The sequence below is a fragment of the Dermacentor silvarum genome, chromosome 6 (assembly GCF_013339745.2).
Source record: "Dermacentor silvarum isolate Dsil-2018 chromosome 6, BIME_Dsil_1.4, whole genome shotgun sequence".
NCBI lineage: Eukaryota > Metazoa > Arthropoda > Arachnida > Ixodida > Ixodidae > Dermacentor > Dermacentor silvarum.
In genome coordinates this window covers 102,373,451-102,396,868 of record NC_051159.1, presented here as the reverse complement: position 1 = coordinate 102,396,868, position 23,418 = coordinate 102,373,451, and the positions used below count along the sequence as shown (strand labels likewise).

Here is a 23,418-nt window from a genome sequence, read left to right as displayed (position 1 = left end):
GGGAACTTTGACGATGGTGTCTACTGGCGCTATAAGTACGACGGTTAAGCCATTGATAGGCAGGAGCATGAAGCTGCCAAAACGTCGTCCTCCTGGCTTCAAACGGCTTTGTTACATTGCGAATTGATCATGATCGCGTTATAAATGCGGCCATTTGATTACGCATGTGCGAAGACACTTAGTGCCTCCGCTCGTAGAGAAAGCTTTTTATTGCATGGATTGATTAGAACGACACAGCGCAATAAATAACGGGAAGAGTACGTCTGAAGCCGTCAGCACGAAGGTAAAATAAATCCAAGGGTTGCCCATCAATTCCGCGATAGCTCAACGGTAGCCAACGAGCTGAGCAAGGGTCTTACAATGCGTTCCATAATGGCGGACGTGCTTGAGTAAGCTCCATCGCAGTACAGATATGTACTGCAGTGACATCACTTAGTATGGGAAATAAACATAACAATACCTCTGGACAGCAGCTGAGATTATACTAAGGCGGGTGGCGCAGGATCTCCAGGGCACCCGGCCGAGGAAGCAGCGGCGGAAATAAAACAACGACAACAAAGAGAGAGAGAAAGGAAGCTGGAACTTGGACGATCTGTTGGATGGGGCCGCAGAGAGGGGGTGGGGGGGGGGGGGGTTGATCGCATACAAGATCGGCTGTCTGTTATTGTGGACAGCCTATCTTACACGGCTCCCGCACGTCCCGGCCTCGGCGAAATCCCAAAACCAGGGACCAGTCTGGGTTCCAGCTTTGGTGTCCCCGTTGGCCCTTCGGTGTACTGGAGGCATCGCCAATGTATACTAAATAATGATACGGGGTGTTTACAATTGGTACTTGCGCAAATTCTTCCCTTCATCGCAATGCACTATGTATGCTTCACAGCAGTGCCAGCTGTATTGCGGTGAAGCCATTAAGGAACGCATTTCTACGCCTTACGGAACGTATAACTCTACGGTTGAGCTCTACACTCTACACGGGCGTAGTAGCTACGTCAATCGGGCCCCCTTGTTATCTCACCTGGATGATGTCGCCGAACAGCTCGCTCTCTGCGCGCACTTGCTCCTGGAGCGAGGCGTTCGCCGTGCGCCCCAGCAGGAAGAAGGCGCGCACGGTTGGGGAGGTGGCGTCGCGCATCCACGCGTCGCGCAGGGCGCGCCGGGCGGCGCCGTTGGCCACCGCGGAGCAGATGACGACCAGCAGAAACCGGGGGCACGGGTGGCGCGGCGCGGCCAGCAGCGGCTGCGAGTCGTTGGGCACGAGTAGCCGCAGGTTCTGCTGCGCCAGGAGCCAGGACATGTCGGGCCGGTGTCGGCCGCTATTCATGTTCCGGTACAGGATGCCGTAGCAGAACAGCAGGCACACGGCCACCGCGGCCAGCCGAGGCAGGAGCCGCACCCCCAGCGAGGACATGTCCTCCTGCCGAAGGGAAGAGCGAGCTGTTGGCACGGCTGCGGAGGCTCAGAAAATGTCCTAGTTTCGTCCGAAAGGTAAAGAACGCATTGATAGCGACAACAACGTATTACACTATTAGAAAAAAGTCTGGTAGTTTTACAAGCAGTACAAATTGCGAAACATACTCGCCTACTAACAAAACTAGCGTGGTGTCGCGCGTATAGAGACACATAAACAGAGTTCGTTCGAGAACCGCAAGAGAACTCTCGGTCGCAACACTGGCGCGATGAGCAGCGCCACCTCGGGGAGCCCGGTTGCTTTTCCGAAAGCGCAACTTCCGCCATCCTAATGGAATGCGAAGGTATTTACCCAGCGAGACCCGCAGAAAACGTTCACTTTCCAGAAGCACTGGGATTTAAAACGGATGGAAGCATTAACCGGTCAGCAGTCGAGAGACGCAAGACATGTTCAGAGTATTGGCGGAGAAAAAAGAAGCAGGGAAGAGATTGATTGGACCGGATCTGTTATGTGCATTGGTAACTGTACGAAGTAGATATATAGGCTTTAAGGAACAGGGATATTACTAAGTAAACAAAGACAAAATGCTAAAATGATGAATATGTATAGATTACTTGATAAGCTCAAGCCGGCTAGGTGAGTACTTGTCATCACTCCGTTCCGAAGGGGATGCCAATAAATCATCATCCTCATCATCAAGCGGACGTTCCATGCTGCCTTCCCCATTTCAACTGTGCCGCGTCCCCAAAACACCGCAGATTAGATGACCTAAAACACAGGACGCGCGGAAAGATATTGTACATAAAGCCACCAGACATCTCGGCTCGCCCGTGCATGCCCGACCAAGTACAATGCCACCTAGATTAGCAGCCATCCGCAGGAGATCCCGAAACCTCCAAAGATGGCGCGCGGGTCACATGTGCACTCGGCTGCGCGGGCAAAACGGGCTCACTCACGTGACCTCTAACGAGCCTTCAGACTTCTCGACTCAACCTTGCATTATGCCACTATACTTGCAGGCTCGTGATTCAACCTGGATAGTCTAGGCACCCGCAGCCGATCACGTGACCTCCAACACAAGACTTGCGTGCCATGTAATTATGCACTCGGCCGCGTAGTTTCGATCACGTGACCTCTAAAACTGGGCTTGCGGGAACACGGCATGTATTAAGCCACCAGCCTTCGCGGCTCAAAAAGTAAAAAAAAAAAAAAGCCTTCTGGTTAGCGTATCGTTATTCTTCTTGTGCAGCGTCCCGACTTTGCTTCCTGAAGATACTTACCCTTATACTCGGAATCGCAAAAAGCATGACAGAGATCCGGCGAGTACGGAATCATTTCCGCACTCCGACAATAACGGAACCGGCTGTGTAAAGACTAAAGCACCAATCACACGAGACGTATTTCCCACGCGTTTTCAGCATCGCGTCGTCCGAAGTACAGGCATCCATTTCACTTAACGCGGGCCAGGTCACCGAGCGGCGAGAAGTGAACGCGCTGACGCCGAGCGACGAGGCGCCGAAAATACGTCAGAAATACGTGCCATGCAGCCGAGCTCCCACCTTGACGAACGCCACGTCCGCGCATAAAACCCTGGATTCGAAGTTACAGGCGCAAGAGGTTGGATGTTAATGCGGAAGTAACGATGAGCGCGAGTGCAGAATGAAACAAGATGACGGGAAGAGCGAGAGCGAGGGAAGGAGTAGAAGGAGAAATAAGAATAACTAAAGCAAGAGTGAAACGAAAAAAAAAATCGCTTCTAACGGAGTATTATTTATGGTGGCCCTTCAATTTAAACAGCATGGCGCGTACAGCACCAGTGAACAAACGCAAAAGAACGGGACACGTGCGTATATAGGAAGTTCCCAACGCGAGAAGACAGGTTTCCCGGAAGAGGAACGCGGAAGTAGAAAGCAAGAGCACGGCCCCATTTCTATATACTAATTCACGTCGCTCATAAACCACGAGCACAGCGGGCCGATGATTGCGCGCCAGCCATGAAAGGAAGGAGAAAAAAAAATTCCAGACACGTGTGATGATAAACCCGACGGGTATAGTCAAGAACGCCACGAATGTGAGGCGCGGGCCGCAATTTATTTTTCAGGCGGTTCCCCTCAGTGAAGGAGGGGAAGAAACCTGCCAATCACACTCGACGCACAAAGCAGCAGTATGAATTATGCATACAACATTTTTCATCTTCGTACGCGTAACAAACTCGAAGCGCGCGCGCGCTTGGCATTTCCATAATGCACGTGAAACAACTGCTCTACTGCGCGATACGTGCCAGCGAGGTGGATTTCAGTGTTCCGAAATCTCGTGTAAGTTGCGTTGCCATAGGCTTAGGAAGAAAAAAAAAATACGCCAGAACTCATCACCACTAACTCTTAAAGTATGCGGTAGCACACCTAGAATGTGATGATTGTGACGTCGTGACCAACTGCGTGCGCGTGCGTCACGGACGACCTTGCACACTCGTTTATTAAAGTGACGTTTCTATACCTCGTATCTCTTACACACTCGCGGTTTCGTGCACACTGTACCGTACTCAACAAACCTCGAGGTTTCTGTTAGACACCTCCAAAGTGGCTTAAGTTCAGCTATAATGCTATGAAGAAATGCGTGGTCGATGGTGGGATTGAACCCTTGTCTTCCCGTACAGCAGCCCTATGCGATAACCGTTATGCCACGACCGCACACGTGACCGCAAGCATGAAATGGCCACAATCGTACGCGTGACGCCTTCAATACCTTCTGACGGCGTCATGGTGAGCAGAGTTCTGTTCATCTTTGCTGAGGATGGGGGCCTAGCCTGACGACGGCAGTGTACGGAAGGGACGGACGGACACACAAAAACTTTCCTGCTTTTTTTCTTAGTCGCCTTGCGTTGCCCCTTCAAGATGTTCAGCCAGTACCAACTTGCCCAAATGTCGATTCTTCTACACAAAGAAACCCTGCAGTTTTGAGGTTTCAACTGCTGTCGCAGGAAAATATTTCTGCGGTTATCGAAACTGCCTCCCTCGGCCGCCTGTATATCTAATATAGGAAACGTGCAAAAATAAAATTATCAAACGAAAGATTGCGCCGTACTCGATTGGAGCATAACGCTAAGAAAAAAAAAACACTGATAAAGATAAAAGTTCTGACAGAAACCATCGAAGACGATTGTCAAAATCAGCGCTAGCTTTGCTGTGTAACATGCTGCTACGGCCTGTCACAAATCTCTATTGCATCCGTGAATCACAAAATCCTTATGGGCACATCAGGAGACACACGAAGTGGCAATCCTGCCGCCAACGACAATGTATAGTTTGCTGTAATCACTGTAGCCCAATTGAAACTCCGCAGCAACGGTAGCAAACCGGACGTGCGTCTGGTGAACCTTCCTGCCTCTTTTCTATCTCTCTCTCTCTCTCGCCATAGAAACTCCCACTCTCCCCAGTCTCGTGGCTGCAGCTTCATTGCAAAGACTATCTACCAATCGGATGGGGCGGTTTAATATATTTAAAGCTGCATACTCCCTGTGTAGCCTTAGTACGTCCAATCTAGACGATTGGCCAAGAATCGGCACGTACCAATATCCCATACGCATAAACGAAGTTGTCTGTTTGGACACATACCCAGAGGTATATGGCTGTCACTCAGTATGGCTGTCACTGCTTATTGCGCGAGATCGTTCAACCATTCAAAGCTAAAAAATTACACCATCTTCCCGTAGGGGAACCCTGAGTAGTATGCGAAGCAGCCATGGGGTCGACTCAAGTTCCCATTAGTTTTCAGATCGGCCTGTCGCCGCTGCCGTTTCGTGGCAGCGGCTCGAGCCCTCTTCTCCGCGGCGCTGTCCACGTCGCTGACACTGGCGTTGACGCTGGCGCTGTCCGTGGCACTCATCGCGGCGTTGCGGGAGGAGAATGAGAGGACGAAGTGAATGATGATGAGTGGGCGAAGCACCGGGGGATCATTCGGGCAAAACGCCGGAAGCGTTCTCCGAAAGCCGGAAGCTGGCCTCCGGAACCGGAAGTGGAAGCGGAACCGGAAGTGGACGCCGCACGGCGGAGGGAGGGAGGGAGTGACATAGCTCCCGAGCATAAGATGCTTCGCATCTAAAAAAGCTATCGCTTTAAAAACCACAGAATGTTTCGTGCTTGAATTCAAGCCCGGTGCGGCAATCGGGCCCGGTATCATCGCCTGGCCAGGACAGTCCCTCTGTCCGCTACTGCGGAACTGAGCACTATGGTAAAAACAGAAGGATGAGGAGCAAGAAAGACGAGAACAATTAAAACGAGCCTCTCCACGCCAAGCTCGCGATCGAGCTGCCATTTCAGGTTTTACTTTTCATTGGCTAACTGCGTCGTTTCCGCAAGAAGCCCGTACGTCGGAGCACAAAAAGGTTCCGGTATCTGACAGTGAATTTCCATTGCGCAAAATCCACGCCTAACTTAATCGGCACCCTTCTTATTACCATATGCATTCGTTTACCCCGTATTGCTCTTGTTACGGCTCATTTTCGGCGCTGCGAATGAGCAGCAAACTGAATTGTGATGTCCCGGACTTATCTTGGAAGACCTTCACGGTTCACCAGAGCGTAGCGCCACCCACAAAAAGCAACGGCGAAAAACACAGTGCGCGCGCGCAGTGGATTTTAAAGACCCAAAGCGATACTAATCGGGCGCCGCTCATCGGAAATGGGGCATCGAGGGATTTGAACGGCGAAATGTCATCATCATTAACGAGCTGTAACGCTGGTAAACGAGGCATCCATCGAGATACGTACTTGCACAAGGTACTACCGAAGGGGAGGGACCGGCCTCATAATCGTCATTTCACTCGAGATCAAGAGAACTTGCAGGGTGAAGTGAGAAAAAAAAAAAAAAAAAAAGAAGAGCGAAGACTCGACAATACCGATTAAGCGGCTATCTCGGGCAGCTCTCCCCGAACAAGAGCGGCTGCGTTGGAGAGCTATTTAAATCCGTGCAGCGTGGACTAACGAGTAAATGAGCGCCATACAGTAATACGAACACAACACGCACCTCTTACCAAACATTTCATTGGAAGTGACAGCCCCGGACTGTAATCGCCGGCACAAAACTCCCACAACGTTCCCCTTCGGCTTAAAACACGGCATTACGGCACAGTCCCTGATCCCGGAGGCAATGTCTGTGCTGGGATGTTTAGCGAAACACCTGCTTCTTTCGTAGTGGCTTTAATCTTTTCATTTTATTTGCACCACCATTCACGTAACATATTTGAGAGAAAGAACAAGAGATCAGAAGAAGCGGGGACGTTTATTGAGATTACGCCGGCTTCCTACACTGGGAAACAGGAAAGAGTGGACGTAAATGTTTATCCCGCAAATAAATGCAGGCAAGCGCTATTTGGTCTCATGCTCGTAAGAAAGGTCTGCTGTACAAGAATAATATTACGGACACAGTCGCGCAATGCGCGCAACGCTCTAAGCCTTAGTCATCATGAATGCAAAGAGTGTCTGCACGATCTCTCATCGCACGTGACCGGTAACGTAATGACCTCATACGCTAACTCCGCAACCTGACTATAATTATTATTCTTTGGACAAACTGGAGTTAGTGTAGCAACGGTAGTGAACGATTCATGAAAAGTTTACCGATATAATCAAGTTTCCTTGTGTTTGCTTGAGAATATGTATACAAAGAGAATTTTTCAATAACAATCAACGGGGATATTTATACAGGCATGTCAAGATGGCTACACAATACTTGCAGTTTCAAGCATATCTTCAGAAACACTCAATCCTTTAATTCAGCTGCATTGTCCCGTGCCATATCACATTGGAATGATCCTCCCGAGAACATCGTTTGCAAATCTGATCACCATTCCTTCCATGACAACCTATATCGGCATTTTCCCTCTTAACGTTGTCCCTGGTTTGTTCATTTTGTTTATTGTTTGCTTGTTTAATTCTAAACACGTTTTGTACGCCATCCCTTACTGGTAATTATTGAGATGTTGTATAATGATGCCTCAGCTTATGTTATTTTCGTTCCTGGATTTGTTATTTGTTTCGGCGATCAAGCTCGTTGTGCTTCCATTTCATCTGTAACCCCTTTTACTAAAATAAAGAAAGAGAGAGCACACACTGGAGCTATGAGAGACACCGTAAGGAAGGAGGGGGGGGGGGGGCGGATCCGGATTAATTTGAGCATCTAGGGTTCTTCAATGTGCACATGACTCTGATAAGTACACCAGCGTTTTTGCATTTCCCGCCCGCGGAAATGCAAAATAGCAACTCCACCACCACCGGCGGGTCAAGAGGGAGAGAGAAAAGGCGCTTCGCTTAGAAACTGAAATCTCTGCCGGTATCTGTGAACACCTTACGACTTACGCGCCTAGGGAAAGAATAGAATAGAATAGAGAATAGAATAGATAGATAGATAGTAGATAGATAGATAGATAGATAGATAGATAGATAGATAGATAGATAGAGCGCGGAAGAAAATAAAAAAGGAAGGAAGGAATGACACAGGGACAAAGAAGACGAACGTGATGTTCCCAAATTATTCCGATTGCGTTTAGCATACTACATGTAGTGTAGTTAAGCGAACTATACTATAGTATACATAGCCAAGACAATGGCGATCTGCGCAGTGTTCCGAGATCCTCCGAGTTCGGAGCAGAGTCAGACGGGAACGCGAGCGTCCAACGAAGACTCCAAACCTGCTGCACGCAATTAATTGGCGCGAACCAGACGCGGCGGCCCGCCAGACGCGCTCATTAATTCTCAAGTAGAACATGCTGTACGTTCTGCCACGGGTGGCGCCACTTTCGTCGACCGACGCGGCGCCTCGCGGCACAAAACACGGCCGGCTGCGCAGCGCTGTAAAAGAGCCGGCGAAAAAAGCCAAGTTTGGGAAGGGGAGAACGTTTTCAATACGCCGAAGGAATGCAATGGATGGAAGGAAGAAAGAAGGAAGCTCGCGCCAATAGCGCGGTCGTAAAACGCGCGTTCCATTCAGGAAACACGGACGAGCATATATAGAGCTGGCGCCGAGGCACGGCGGTATAAAACATTCAAAGCCGTCGTGTCATTCAGTCTTTACAAGATTAAAAACCACTCACGGCGAAGAAGAAGTTCTGATGAGTGGGTTTCCATAGTTGAGAAAAACTTTGTCGAGTCTCTTGCAATTTTTTTTTTCAGAGCAAGTTTTTCTCTCGCGTTACTCTCGTTAGCAGAACACGCCGAAATAAATATATATAAAAAAAGGAAACCGTGATATGCCGAGACTGCGCGGTAAAAAGAGAACAGGATGTGAAGAACATTAATTTAATGATTAAAATTTTGCACGGGAGATGAAATTATAATAAGAGAGCTTATAGGCTGCTTTACGCGTGAACGATGCCAGATATGTCCCCCCCCCCCCTTTTTTTTTTTTAATGCCAGGACGACTTATGACACAATGACTCACAAGTTGTACGAAATGGACATCACATTACTCACTATCAAAATAAGAAACACAAGTCAACACCCGGATACTCAGAAAATATAGCGGGAAATCTACACAAGCAGCTCTGCAAAAAGAAACAGGGCAAATTAAATAAATTCCCTCGCCCTTTTGCCGATTGTCAAAACGAATCCGAGTTTCGAGTGTACTTTTGCAACGGTTGTCTAGAACACGCCGTCGAGCCATGCCCCTTATTACTTATTTCATTATTATTATTATTATTATTATTATTATTATTATTATTATTATTATTATTATTATTATTGTAGCATTTGTAGTGACCTGGAACACCATTAAGCCAGTTATCAAACCTTATTGCATTGTCTCTATTTTAATCTTCGCTTATACGGATACCTTTTTCACACCATGGCTGTAACGTCTCTTAACTAATTTATTAATTATTGTTAATTGAGGGGCTTTAACGTGCCAAAACCAGGATATGATTATGAGGCACGCCCTAGTCGGGCACTGCGGATTAATTTTGATAAGACGGGTATAGTTAACGTGCACCTAATTCTAAGTACACGGGCGTTTTTGTATTTAGCCCCCATCAAAATGCGGCCACCACGGCCGGGATCGAACCAGCGACCTCGAGCTGAGCAGCGCAACGCAATTGCCACTACTAATCTACCGCGGCGGGTCAACGTCTCGTATATGTGGCCGCAAAAACTATAACAAACAAACGAACAAACGAACGAACGAACGAACAAACGAGCGAGCGAGCGAACGAACGAACGAGCGAGCGAGCGAACGAGCGAGCGAGCCAACGAACGAACGAACGAACGAACACGAACGAACGAACGAGCGAACGAACGAACGAACGAGTAGACAGAGTTGTAATCGGAGGATGTGGCATCATTCAAGCACGCGCCGTCTGACCCGGCGTTTTTTTTTTTTTTTTTTTTTTGCAAGTTGTTGTGTACGTGTACACGTGCGTCCTTGTGAATTGGAAACCTCTATTGTACCGCAGTAATTAAAAACGCTTATGTGATGGAACGAGAAAGCTTTATCGCCGCCGTTCTTAGCTCGTGGACGGCGTGGATGTCGAAGAGGAAAAAAAAGAAAAAAACCGAACAGCGAGGCGTGAACAAAGTGACCAGCTAAGCTGTGACACGAACGCATTTGCCGTTGCATGCGGGATTCAGCGCTCGACAGCTACAACACTTCTCGTGTTCTCATAGCTTCCTGTCAACAGGAACCTGAAAAGCGAACAAGCGCGACACGTCTGTATCTATTTCCACATCCTCCCGTGAGTGTGAAAAAAAGGGTGGTGAATGCAGGGATGAAGAATTTAGCGCAGCGACCGGCGGAGTAGTGATGTCACGCTATACACACAGTGTCAAACAATCTTGCGATAAACAATCTATACGTTATAGTTTATTCTGACGGTACGCACAGGAGGCCAAGATAAGCGCAATCATCAGGAGAATGCTATTACAGCAGAAGGTTACCGCTTTGTGTATTTTGATCGCCTTGCAGCTGCACACATGCACGTGCGCGGCATGCTATATCTAGCATGTGCGGAGATGGCAACTAACGGGACAATAACAGCACCGCAATAGCGGTAATAGTACGCTAGAACTTTCTGCAAGAACATTTTAGTATACTGTTGCAGCTCTACTGAAATCGGGTCGCCGCCGGCCAAGTGGGAGCTGCCACGTAGAATGGAGGGGTAACGGTGTAGCAGCAGAGCCGTAACCGCAAACTAACACATTCGATAAACATTTCCCAACACGATATACCAGCTCTGCCAATATACAGCCTTATCAGCGCGATTCTTCGAATCCAAAATCTTACGCAGCGACACACATTCCCAGCTGGCGGCTATAGATGACCCGATGACGGCATGCGGCAAAATGAAGCATCTTGTGCGAGTCGTTGCATTAAGATGATACAGATCGCTGAGCGCGCAAACTTTGGAATCACGGGGGACAGCCGCAGAAATAGCTAACGCACATTAGATCGCCACAGCCAACCTATACTGAACGCGTAGAATTCACGAAAACAGTAATTCGGCGTTTTGATCCCGCTTCACTCCCGAGCCGACTGCACACTTCCCTTGTACGTAGGTGCGCCCAAAACCAGCCAAAAAACATCATAAAAGGCCGAGTTACACAGCGCTCACTGCTCGGCACACACGGCGACAGCAATGTCGCATAGCGCTTGTAACTCACTTCGTCGCAGCAGTACGCAGGCGAGAAGGTGTTGCTTTATATAGTGCGAGACAGGAGGAGGCAAAAATGCAGCGTGTTCAGCTTTGCTACGACTACCACACGGAACAGAAGAAACGTAAACGTTTGTTACTATACAGGAAGCACCACGAGCGGGTGGTGTCCCATCAGGGCGCGCGCACATGTTGCACAACACCGATGGGGGAAGAAATAGTAACACAAATTAACAGGTACACGTTACGTGCATTTCCCAACTTACGTCGGAAACGCTCGAACTCGGCCACGACGACGACGACGACCACGGAAGGAAGCGGCTGCATCGGCGGCGGCGACGGGGCGTCCGACACGCGACACCGGCGGCGAACGGCCGAGCATCCGCCAGGGCGGCCAGCGACAACGCCAGCCGCCGCAACGGCCAGCGTAACGAGAACCAGCGCGCCGCTGGACGACAACGACACGGCGACAGCGTCTTCGTCACGCCCCCTCGCATATTCGGCAAGCGCGCGTTTCCGCTAGGAGACGAACGGGCCGGCGACGAGACGACGTACTCCGCGCGCAGGCCACGTGCACCCGGGCATACAACTACGCCGCCCGAGCCTCGAGAGAGGCCGGTACAACTGCTTGTGCACGCTCGCCTGCGGTGGAAGAAAAAAGTGGGCGTGCGGCGCCTCGACAACAGGTCGGGCCCAAGAGGCGGGAGGGTGGAAGTCACCCGGCCACCCATTGATCGCCTCCCACACCGCAGATTTGATGGCACGATCTGGCGGCGTGCACCTGCCCCAGGCCCGAGCATCGGGCCCCTCTAGAAAACCCGGTCTGTAAAAGCGAGAGAGCCGCGTACGCGGCGCCCACACCGCACGCATTATCGACCTCTCTTCGCTTTCGTTGCCCGACGGGGCCCTCCTTCGCCGATATACTGAACGACAGTTCCCCTCTATTTCTCTCTCTCGCTTTGCCTGTCAATATGCACGGGCAGTAATCGCGAACGAGACAGCTACGACGACTGGCTCGGAGCCAGGCCCTATAGCGAAACGAAAATCTAGCTTTGTGTTCACCCAACACGATTTATTCTAGCGGCACAAGTATATGCGCCCAGCGGGGATAAGGAGGCGAGACACGTCAGAGCAGGTGGCGCTGGCTGCTTGTGTCCCATCGTTTCTTTAGCGCTTCGTATTTTGGCGCTATATACAGTGCAGTCCAAACGGAACAATGCCGGATAGACAGAACGTGGGCGGAGCTAAGTCGCGTGGGCGACTTTGCTCCGCCGCCCACGCGAAGGCACAATGATTAATGTGTTTCAAGTAACGAGAAACAAACGTCACAAATAGTGTTACCCCTTGCAAATGAGACGAATGGTATATTGTTCGCAGTGGTCTTCTGTTACTCAGACGTGCGATTGTCTAGCTAATTAGGTTTAGTAATGCTAATTTTATGTATTTGTTTCTAGGGCATAAGTTGTACGCGAAATGTAGCGCGTGCTTAGAATCACCCGATGAAGCTTTATTTTGATCATTATTTGGGTGACTTGCCGCAAAGCATCTGTAGTAAAAAAAGAAAAAAAAAAAAAGAAAGGCATCAAATAAACGCATGCAGGCCTACGTGATATGCAAGGACTGTAGCAATGAGTTAGCGCATTTGTTGTCTGTTATCGAACGTATAAACTCCTCTGGAGCATTTAACTTTAGTTTGGTAATCCCTGAGCATATTTTGCCTAATATGTTTAACGTAGTTCTTTTTTCCGAGCTTTAAAGAAAGTCCGCAACGACTATTGGGCCTGTATTCATATAACTTCCCTTAGTAGCAGTTCCGGTACCCGCTTCTTCTGATAGCGATGGCCCCGACAACGATGTGACGTAGTTGCATTTGGTAGCGGCCGCAGTACGACGTTCCTCGGATGGACAGCGCCTGACAAAATGTCTCCTGTGTTGCAGATCGGTCTTATTATTATTATTATTATTATTATTATTATTATTATTATTATTATTATTATTATTATTATTATTATTTTGATTTGCTGCTTTTACTTTGCTTAAGTACTGCTGCTGCTGCCAAACTGCAAATGTGTTTCCGTTTTGATTACGTAGACATGGCTAGCGACAGTGATGAATACGCTGAATGTTCGGAACTGCTTCCGGTAACGGGGCAGATATGTCACGTGCAAAAGAGTGTGAGTTAAGCTATCAATTCGACAGGTCTCTGGCCTGACGGTGAGAACATAATAATAATAATAATAATAATAATAATAATAATAATAATAATAATAATAATAATAATAATAATAATAATAATAAATGTCACAGTTTCGCCCTAAGGGCGAAGCAATGAATGCGATAGCAACACAGCAATGTCATACGAAGTAAGGTGAGCGGCTTTGGTAGCAATATGAATTGTAGTAAACATGAACTGATTAAGTAAGCAGGTGTGCTGCGGCGTAAGTAGACCGACATGAAGAGAGACTCGATGACCACGAGAAGGCGCGTGTGAAACGGTGGTGTTCGTGAGAAGCGTTTCCCGTGGGCAGCGCGTGCGAAGGGACACACCTGTAGCGCTGCACTGCCGATCCGGGCAGCATTGCGTGTGTAGCGTGCGTTGGAAAATGTGGCCCGACTATTACGAACTGAATGAACAAGCGTGGTGTGAGCGCGCACAAACACGAAGAGATCACACTGAATGACAGCTGACAACGACTGTCAAAACGCTGGCAGCAAGCATACGCCGCAGCGGGCGAAGGTACGTGCGGTCTATCGCTTCAACGGAAACTGAGCGGCGAATGCACTTACAGGTCAGAGCCGTGTGGAGATAAGAGACGGTGCGAGCGAGCGACGAGCGCGGTTGTTGGCAGAGAAGTGCGCCCCCCCCCCCCCCCCCCCTTGCTCCCTCCGGCGCTGGCTTCCTGCTTCCTTGCTTGCGCGTGGGAGATTGAGTGCGTTCGCTCTCCGTGATAGCGCGCGTCTCCGCACGCTTCCTCTCGGGCATACGGCGCGCGGCGAAGATTTTATCTATAGGGAACCTCACGGCGACGGCGACGGCGACGACGACGGCGACGACGCCGACGGCAGAAATCCGGTTCAAGTGTTCATATAATTGCTATCGCAATAATAATAATAATAATTATAAAAGACAGCTGATGGGCAGTGTGTGTGAATGGCTATGCAAAACATGTTCTCACGCTACATTACGCCCTAGCATCTGCCCTGCCCGGAAACCAGCATCTCACGAACAGAACCTGGCAAGCGAGATGATAGCCATTAATAGAAAACTAAATGCATTGGCGCCTAGGACGGAAAAAGAACGCCCGCAAAGCACGATAAAGTGCCGCGCGACTAGTCCCACGGCATTTATCGCGTGCTTCTGTGGGCTTCTTTCAAGCTAGGAAAAAAACATTTATGTAGCACGTACAGAGCAACAGAAAGAAGTATCGGTTATTTTTCATGATGGCCTACAATTTTCTGATTGACAATTTTGCTCGGACTATAACATTTGAGAAGTTAATTGGTGAATAATGACCAATCATGTGATTAAGCGAAATACAAAAATGATCCGACTTGCTCCAAGCGACGGCAGACAACATTACCTTGGTTCTGTCCAGCTACGTGGCACTCAGATATTTTTAAGTGCGTGCGTGCGTGCGTGCGTTTTGACAGTTCTTTTCCTAGTAATCGTGCAACAGTACGAATCAATTAGGCGATGTTTCATTTTAGATATTTGCCATTACTGTACAATGTTCTGAGCCACGATTCATTGAACTAGCTGCAAATTCAAGGGGCGATGCCGTTTTCTTTTTTTCGGACAAGCAACTCCGGCATTTTTTTTTCTAAGTGCGCGAAACCGAACGAAACTTGTAAGGTACACCACTCTGGAGACTTTCAGGCCATGCACAAAACGGTGCGACTTAATTATGTAATTGCCCGGAATATTAATTTTGGAGATGGGTGTGAACCAAGGAGGTTGGTGTGAACACACAATCAGTCCCTCAAACGGATTTCTGCTGCCCGCCTTCTACTTGCCACTCGTGATGTCAGCATGACAGCAACAACAATTATGCCGAAGCTATCTTAAAGCTGTCTTTAAACAACGTGTACAGGACTATTTAATGTCACTAGCCACCAGCGGTATAGTTCTACCTGCCTTTTTTTTTTAATTTATAAGACAACAGGAGTCTTACGGAACCAAGGCGTTTAGTATTCACGGTAGTTAGACATACTGTATATAGGTGTCGCTAGTAGTGCTTCTGTTTCTTGTGTGCGCCTGCCCTAACGTAACCAGTGACGTCACGAGCGGCAGCTCGCCGTGCTGGCGGGTAGTTTCGATTTCCATAGTGTTACTTGTTTAGTTTTGAAATTATTCCTGCGGTTTCATACGAATTGGACTACGTTGCACGTGACAGGAGGCACACAGAAATCTACACCTTCTCGGACATTGCAAGAAATCGTCACAGTTGTCCTAAGCGCGGTATAATCTTCGTAGCGTAGCCGAATGTCGAACCTGGTTTAAAGCGCCCGCTGGTTCAAAATTTCGCAATGGGACATCTGACAAGGAGCATTTCTTCGCTAAAGTTGTGGGGACGCTCGACTCTCTTTCGCCCCCTTATGTTGTTTTTCCCGCGTTGCTCTCGCATCTCCTGCAATCCGGCTTCTCCGTGTAGCTCAGCGCCACCGGTGGTCGGTGTAATTGCAGCATAGTACGAGCGATGGCTGCGAATGTTGCGTTGATAACGCCACCTAATGGCGGGGTTACTCGGGCGCAAAAGAGCGCATTCGCCTCTTCCTCTTCGGCTTAGGGTTGGCGATGCGCGCGGACTTGTCACGCGCCCGTCGGAAACGCTCTGCAGGACCTTCTCGCGAGAGGTTTCGTAGCGGGGCTCGGGGCTAGACGAACACGATTGTTCGAACGCGCCAACGTTCGCGTGACTGTACGCGAGAACGATTAGGCGTTGGTGTCCAGCATGGAGGCGAACATATTCGTTCGATATCCTGAGTCAGAATTCCTCGATTCGTCAACGCCCATCAACATGTTCTATTCCTATAGTAATTCGGCTAGCTGGCATTCGTGCACGAAAGGTGCAATAAATGCCCTTGTGATTGTTTGCATTACAGTGTTGTTCCTTTGTCCCAAGAGCACGTTGAAGACCCAACAATGTAAAGGCAGCGAGTGCCCTCGTTCTAGTGACCACGAAGGTGGGACGCTGCCGTCCCCCATTACGGCGACACTTTAAACCACGTTGTGTCGTAGAAGAGGTGGGTCTTAGTCATCAGTCCAGGGGGGAGATTACCTAGTCTACCGGCTCTCCCTGTAATAACACCTTCTCTACCCGAGCTCACCAATATTTTCTTTTAAAGAACGGCCACGTCTGACTGATACATGCAATTATTTAACAGCGTCCGATATTTGGTCGATCGCCGGTGTGGTGGTAAGGGGGGGGGGGGGGGCTATTTTGGGAGGTGAGGTGGTCATTGAGCCGAGGGAACGATGAAAAATTTCCGTGTGTCGTCGCTTCTATTGTAATCTCACTTTCTTCTATGCCCGATGCACGCTCTTGATGAGCTCCTTCCAGACTTCTCTATCTGCTACTTTGAGTTAGCTTTGACATTTTTTTTCTTCTGCGACATTTCACTTTGTTGTTACTCGCATGACGTTATTTAATTCATTTTTTCTCTTTCTTTCTTTCTTGCTATCTTTTGAGCGTCTGCCGAATGATGAGTGCCGACTCTCTTGAGGACGGATATGTTTAGGAACGAGCCGGGGCTCCAATTCGGGGCTCCAATTAAAGCGAGCGCCTTTACGTGCAATGATTTTTTACAAGGAATTTTAACGTCGTTTTTTAACGGCCACCGTTTCTACCGTTTCCCAGGTCTAATTCCCTTGCATTAGTGTCACGGCGCTTTTAGACTGCTAATGAACCTAAAATGTCAAGTCCTGGACCTTTATAATGCAGAGTTATGGCGCAGCATAGATCACCCAAAAGTATTTCCTTCTTCGCGCTTCTAAAGATTCCGTTTTGAACCGCTTGCCATCTGCAATGCACTCCTTGTCATCAATTCGAATTACAGCTGTGTCTCGCCGACCGAACTTAGTTCGTTCTTTGGGCGTGTTGGTTCTGCGAGGCGTTCAATCTGCTGGACATGTTTTTGCATTGTTTCATAACTTCAGGAAATCATCCGATAATGCAAGATATAATACAACATATTAGGAAAATATTCTCAATGTGTTTACCAAGGACGGAGAATGCTCAACGGCCAAACGGAGGTGGTACACAGGAAAGGATAAAGGTAAAATAGTGTTTACGCCAATCTCTACTTTTGGAAACACTTCTCAGTTGAGTCGGAGCAAGTCTTCCTCAGCTACATGAGGCGCAAGGCACCTCCTGTGAAGGAATTTCACCTACTTGGGTCCTGGCCATTTTTAAAGATCCGATTTGAAGAACTGATCGATTAAGTCACCTGCCTTTCCCTTTTCTTAAGTACAATTCTGAAGGAACTAATGACATTGTCATTAAAGAAATCAGCCGCTCCGTTTGCCTCTGTTGTGCTGGGACGACACTCGCTTAATGTGACGCCTGTCTAGTACGTTCAGAGAAGCCGGGTTCGCACTGCAAGTAAAAAGTCGTAGGCGAGCACGGTTCGCTCCGCGAAAGGTTTTTTTGAGCGAGGAACCACTGTATAAGAGAAAAGGCGCAAAGAACGCACGGAGCAAAACACCAGCCACAACAATGTTTTATTAAGCCCCGGAGGCCAGTAACGTACAAAGAGGTCGAAAGTATACAAGGACAGTATGCAATTCTGAACACCCTTACGAGCGCTCATAAGTTAAAGCCCTCTGAAAAAACGTTGAACAAAACTGGAACCCCCCCTCCCTCATCCTGTAGGACTGATTTTCAATATAAATTATGCAAACCTCACCGACAAGATTGCATAGTGCTGAACCGCTACAGTAAAGTTACGTAAGCGACAGCACTAAATTTGTGCAATACCTAAAGCCTGAATTATAGATTAAGCTTCCGGATAATCAACTAGTATTTCGAGAAAACATTTTAGCCTGTACATCAACTTAAGTTGCGGGGGCCAAGTAAGGCGGCTCTCTAACAATTCCGCAAATGCTTTCTAGAACGCGTTTACGGCGCTCAAACTACTATAGCCTTTTCTTATCTCCCATATACACCGAGTGCCGGTATCTGTCGATTGGATGGCAGCGCGCTTAGATAGAATGCAATGACGAAAACCACATTTACCATTGCCGCATTTCAATATGCCACTTTAACACTGTACCAGGTGTAGCACGAAACAAGCTAACTGAAGATGCTGGGGCGCAGCAGTTGCCGGCGTTTCTTTCCAAGCTATAGCCCTACACTATACCATCTTCCTCCAAAGCCAGAACTTGAGAGCCTGCACATTTACGTGGTGTCTTTTTCACACAGCACCAATGCCCAGCAGTGAAGGAAGAACGCTGTGGAAAGAGGGGGGTCGGTGGCTCCCGCGAGGGAGGCGTACTTGCCGCCGTACGTGGCGCTGAGCCGTGCTCCCTCAAGGGCTGCAGAAGATAGCGCCAACCTTTCCCTTTCCCAACGAACCACTTAGTAGTAGTAGGGAAAGGAAGCGAAGAGGTTGCGGGAAGCTTCTCAGGAAGAGATTAAAAAGAAAAAAAAAAGTTACATCCGTAGCCGGAAGCAGTGACGCGATAGCTGGCGAGCTATAATGCGCAGTACCCGTGACACACAGGCATTCGAAAGTCCTTTGAACTAAGAGAGATCTAACGGAAAGGCGTTCACGCGAGGTGACACACCGCAGAGGACTATCTCTTTTCTGGTAAGGAGATATCTCCCTTTGGAAAAAGAGAGATATCCGAAGTACTTTATGGGTGCAAAGGCGTAGTTACTAGCAGCTTCGCGCGCAGCCCATCATCAACAGAAAGGTTGTCTAAACACTTCGTAGTCTTGGTGATAATTTTATTGCTTCCAAAAAAAAAAGTTTCCTCTAGTTATCACAGGCCAAATTTGTCACACAGTGAACTTTTATTGCAGCGACGCATAATGTGAAACGCACGCAACTGTCCCCATGGCGCATGTTGCAAGTCACATCGCCGTACACGCCTCGGGAAGCTTCCTCAGCACGAAGGAGACACGCCGTACCGCGTGTCACCGCTGAAACTCCTTTTCGTAAGGGGTCCTTCAGCGCAAAGTAAACGGGTTTACTTCAAACGACGTTAGTTCGCCCGTGTGTCAGGGGTATTGGATTAGTTCGTGCGGCGTTTGTTGGAGTGAACATTGTGCCGATGCGACCGAGCAATCTCCTTTCCGGGAGCAAAAGTCTAGCTTCGTTTCGTTTTCCTTCACTGACGGCGCATGCCCACTGCGGATGATTGGCCGAGATTCGCGTGGTATTAGGAAATAAGTTGGGTAATTACTGAAGTCAACATAAATTTTCAGGAAGAAATGAATTAAAATAGTGAGTCGAACTCACTTGTGGAAGTTGCGCCTTCCGGTGGGGAAGATGAAAAAAAACTCGGCTTTTCTTTCTCCTCTCACCTATGCGGACTTAGCCATTGGTCACCACCAAAACAACCCTTTAGCTTCTTCCTGCTGGATTCATTCGGCCTTTCTCAAATTTATCTTTGGGGTAAACTATCATTAGGTATCCCGCTATCCTTGAAGAAAACACGCCGGCGCCATTCAGTAAACCAGAGAAGCCGAGCGCTAGAAGAAGACCAATGAAGACGAAGCAGACGCGCTCAATTTTAGTATTAACAAAGGTTGCCTAATTCCATCCAAATCTTGGCCAATCGCCCACAGTGGGTATGCGCCATCAAATAAGGAATACCATACCATACCAATTGCGCCATCAGCGACGGAGCACAAAACGTAACGAAACAACATGTCGCGGGATTATACTACAGGGACATACTTTTTGAAGCACCAATTAGGAAACTGGGATTTAGCTTAATCCCTTACCACGCGCTGTATCATACGCATATAACAACTTATTCAAATGTAATATAATTAAAAAGAAAGAAAAAAAAAGACTTACACATTTACATAGAATCTGTGTCATGTCGAGCAATGGAATGCATAGCGAAATGAAATTCTCTATAAATCTTTTGTTTATCTTTTTCTTGAAGAATGTATGACAACAGCTTGCCAAAAAACACGCGAGAACTTTGTAAATAAACAAGTTATTTGACAACTTTTGCACGTGAAAATAGTACACAAAAGCTGTCAGTGAGTTTGTTTGTTGTTTATCAACAACCAGTAAAGCAAATTCACAGTAGGTACAAAAATGCCTTTATTATTATGCAGCAAAGTTTCCAGAGGTAGCGTTTCTCTGAGCAATTTAAAGAAAATGTTTTTGTACATTGGGATAACGGAGTCTTGCGGACTCGCTGAAGTACGTCATGCCCTATAGCTGGAAGACTAAAAAAATGTAGAACGGTAAAGGAGACGGGGGAAAATCGTTCATATTAAATTTTGATACTGACGTTTTCTCGATATTGTGTAGAGATATTCAGTAGAAAACCGAACCAAGAATAAGTGTACAGCTAAACATAATTGATACATAAAACCCCACAATTAAGCGAGGACGCTCAGAATATTGGGATGAAACTACCAGGTTGGGTAAAACATTGACTAAATTAACTGTATCAATGATCGTAGCATTGGGTATGAAATATATTTTTCGGGATGCGTATCAAATGACTTTGGGAAAGACTTCATTTTAAATCAACATACCATCCGATACTTGATTTCCCTCCACGAAGAAGACCTGCCTTTTGATATGTTTTTCATGATTAGATTACATAGCTTATGGAAGACACAAATGTTGGACCGAAACGCTGAGCCCATTGTTTCGGTGAAATTTCAGTACGCTCAAATGATTAGTCACTTGAAAGACATGTACGACCTAACAGAGTTTCAACCGAACTGGTTGATAACCGGACCACTTCGTGATAAATTGCTTGTTTTTGCCACTCTTTCGAGTGTAAATATTCTTGTAGTTTTAAGCATGAAATACTTTTAGATCCCGTTGTCGGTGACCTTCAAGTGACCTTGAGCCAAAAGCCAAAATCGTTATTCGGGCACTCAAACGAGAACATCCGGGAATCGTTGCGAGACCAAAACGAGATCATCCGGGCAACTAGTTAAAAGTTAAAAATGAGCGGTCTCTGGCCCTCCCACACTTTGCACAGGACCGCATTACATATATGGTAGTTACTGCCGAAACATGTTACAAAAATACTACTTCCAATTTCTTTCTAATGTTTGTTCACTGTAACTACAACTTCTAGCTGTAACTTCTAGTACGCTGAAGTTTTATTTGTAATTTCCAATAGCGACTTCCAAAGGCAGATACAGGGCACCATACACTTGCTTGTCATCTTTTGGCGCTGAGACAGGGTTGTCTGTGCTCCTTTGAACGCCAACGGTCCGTGAGTTCCGCGGCGTGGGTTTTGCGTCGCCTCGAGAGATGGCGCCGCTCTGCGTGGCACCTCCTTCACGTGATTTTATTCTTCTATCTCGGCAGCGTCCATGTGGACCAGTGCCCAGTATGGCGTGCTGCGGTGAGGTGCGGTGTGGTGTGTTGTGCTGTTGCGAACATGCACTACACCCATTTTACATTTGTGGCTAGTATTATCTCCGACCAATCCGCTTTTCCGATAGCCATTTTATGCTTACATCTATATACTCTCGATTTTACGGGAGTGCCCAGCAATTTTTTCTATGGTGCATGGTGCGCACATCGCAATTTATAGGTCTTCTTCTTCTTTCTGGGGTTTTACGTGCCAAAACCAGTTCTGATTATGAGGCACGCCGTAGTGGAGGGCTGCGGATTAATTTTGACCACCATAGGTCCTTGCCAGGCCATCAATATATGATGTGCTAGCTAGTGCTTGCACGTTTCTCGCATATAGTATAATACATGATGCAATAAATTACATGTAAGAAAAAAAAAAAACAAGATTGGCTTAGACGTATAATACTGGACTGACAATCGGTTAGTCGTAAGTTCGCATCCTTGCGGCACAATGAAAATCTTCTAAATTTCTCGCAGAGGATTTTGGAATGCCAGAGGCGACACCGGTGGACATCAAAACGATCAGGGGAGTGAGAGCCCATAACAGCTATCGCTTTAAGAGAAAATAAAAGCGTAAAAGAAGAGCGCACACATGAATGGGAAAGCAAAACATCATGCCGCTACGTTTCGACATTTTTAGGCATGCAGTTTCCAAAAAGTGAAAGTGGTTGGTAAAAAGAAAAACGGTTTTCATTGATTGATTGATTGATTGATTGATTCATTCATTCATTCATTGTGAAAGGGGACCAAGAACGTAGCTTGGTCCCATCTAAAAGTACAGCGTTTCCAAACTTCAAATGTAGAAATGCCTACGTGTACACAAGTACGCTCGTAGACGCGTATCCACATACAAACGAGATTTGAAAATCAATTATGAAAATATTCACGCAGTGGCAACGGAAGCATAAAGAAACAACAAAGAAATAGAAGCAAAGCTGGTACATATCCGGGTTCATTGCCTGGCATGTACCCGTCGACAGCTACAGGGGCCACGCAAGCGCAGCAAAGAAAACGACGTTCTCACGCGTTACCATTAAACAAACAAAATATACGGCAACAATGCACAGGCCACGAAGCGAAAGAAAAACAAAGAAAAATAGAAGTGACAAATACGACGAGATCACTACGCATACAGCAAGATATAGTAAAGCAAGGCATGCCACAGGACAACGAGCGATGGGCAAGGACACGCAAACATCTCCGCAGAGACCACTGAAACCCCGGAAGGACTGGACATGAGCAGCGCACTGCATGTCGACGGCGCGAGAAAGAGGCTGCACTGCGGGAAAGGTGAAAATAAACCGGGGCAAACACTGCCTCCGCGGCAAACGAACAAGCAAGGCGGTTAAGGCTCGAATCGATAAGTGCGCGCCCATGCATCGCTTTAAGTCCCTCTTACACACACTAGCCCGCTAGCGCTCCGTGCACAAGGAACATTTTCTTTTTCTTTCTTTTCTTTTTGTTTTTGTTCAGAACTGGGAAACAAGGACTGCTCCTCTGGGATCGCTCGGACGATTCAGTCCGTGCTTGGCGCAACTAGCTAACAAGACTGCTGAAGAAGGATGGCAGAAAGTTTGCGTTCGATATCTGAAAGACAAGACCTCGTAAGTATATTCCTTATTAAAAAAAAAAACAGAAGAAAGAAAACAGTATCAACGTAGAAGAGAAACGTAACGCAACCGCCAGTCTAAGATTGTTCAAGTGAAAAGTGCCCCATAGAAAACAGCGGGGAAAAAAAAAATAAGCCGAGTCAACAGCGGTTGACATTGAAGAAAAACAGGGTCTTGCGGGGAGCATTAGTGTAC

At 47.6% G+C, this 23,418-nt stretch overlaps 1 protein-coding gene across 6 annotated transcripts in view; it reads right to left on the bottom strand.

The window, feature by feature from the left end:
- LOC119455793 (beta-1,3-galactosyltransferase 1) overlaps nt 1-23,418 on the bottom strand; it is a 123,933-nt gene that overhangs the window by 4,722 nt on the left and 95,793 nt on the right. For 4 of the 6 annotated variants that reach the window (XM_037717260.2, XM_037717259.2, XM_049669305.1 and 1 more), the window contains one exon: nt 1,016-1,414. In XM_037717260.2, coding sequence (XP_037573188.1) covers nt 1,016-1,414 — 399 coding nt within the window. Of the gene's footprint in view, nt 1-1,015; nt 1,415-11,310; nt 11,602-23,418 lie in introns of those variants that run through there. The other 2 variants (XR_007467530.1, XM_049669304.1) reach the window with 1 other exon arrangement.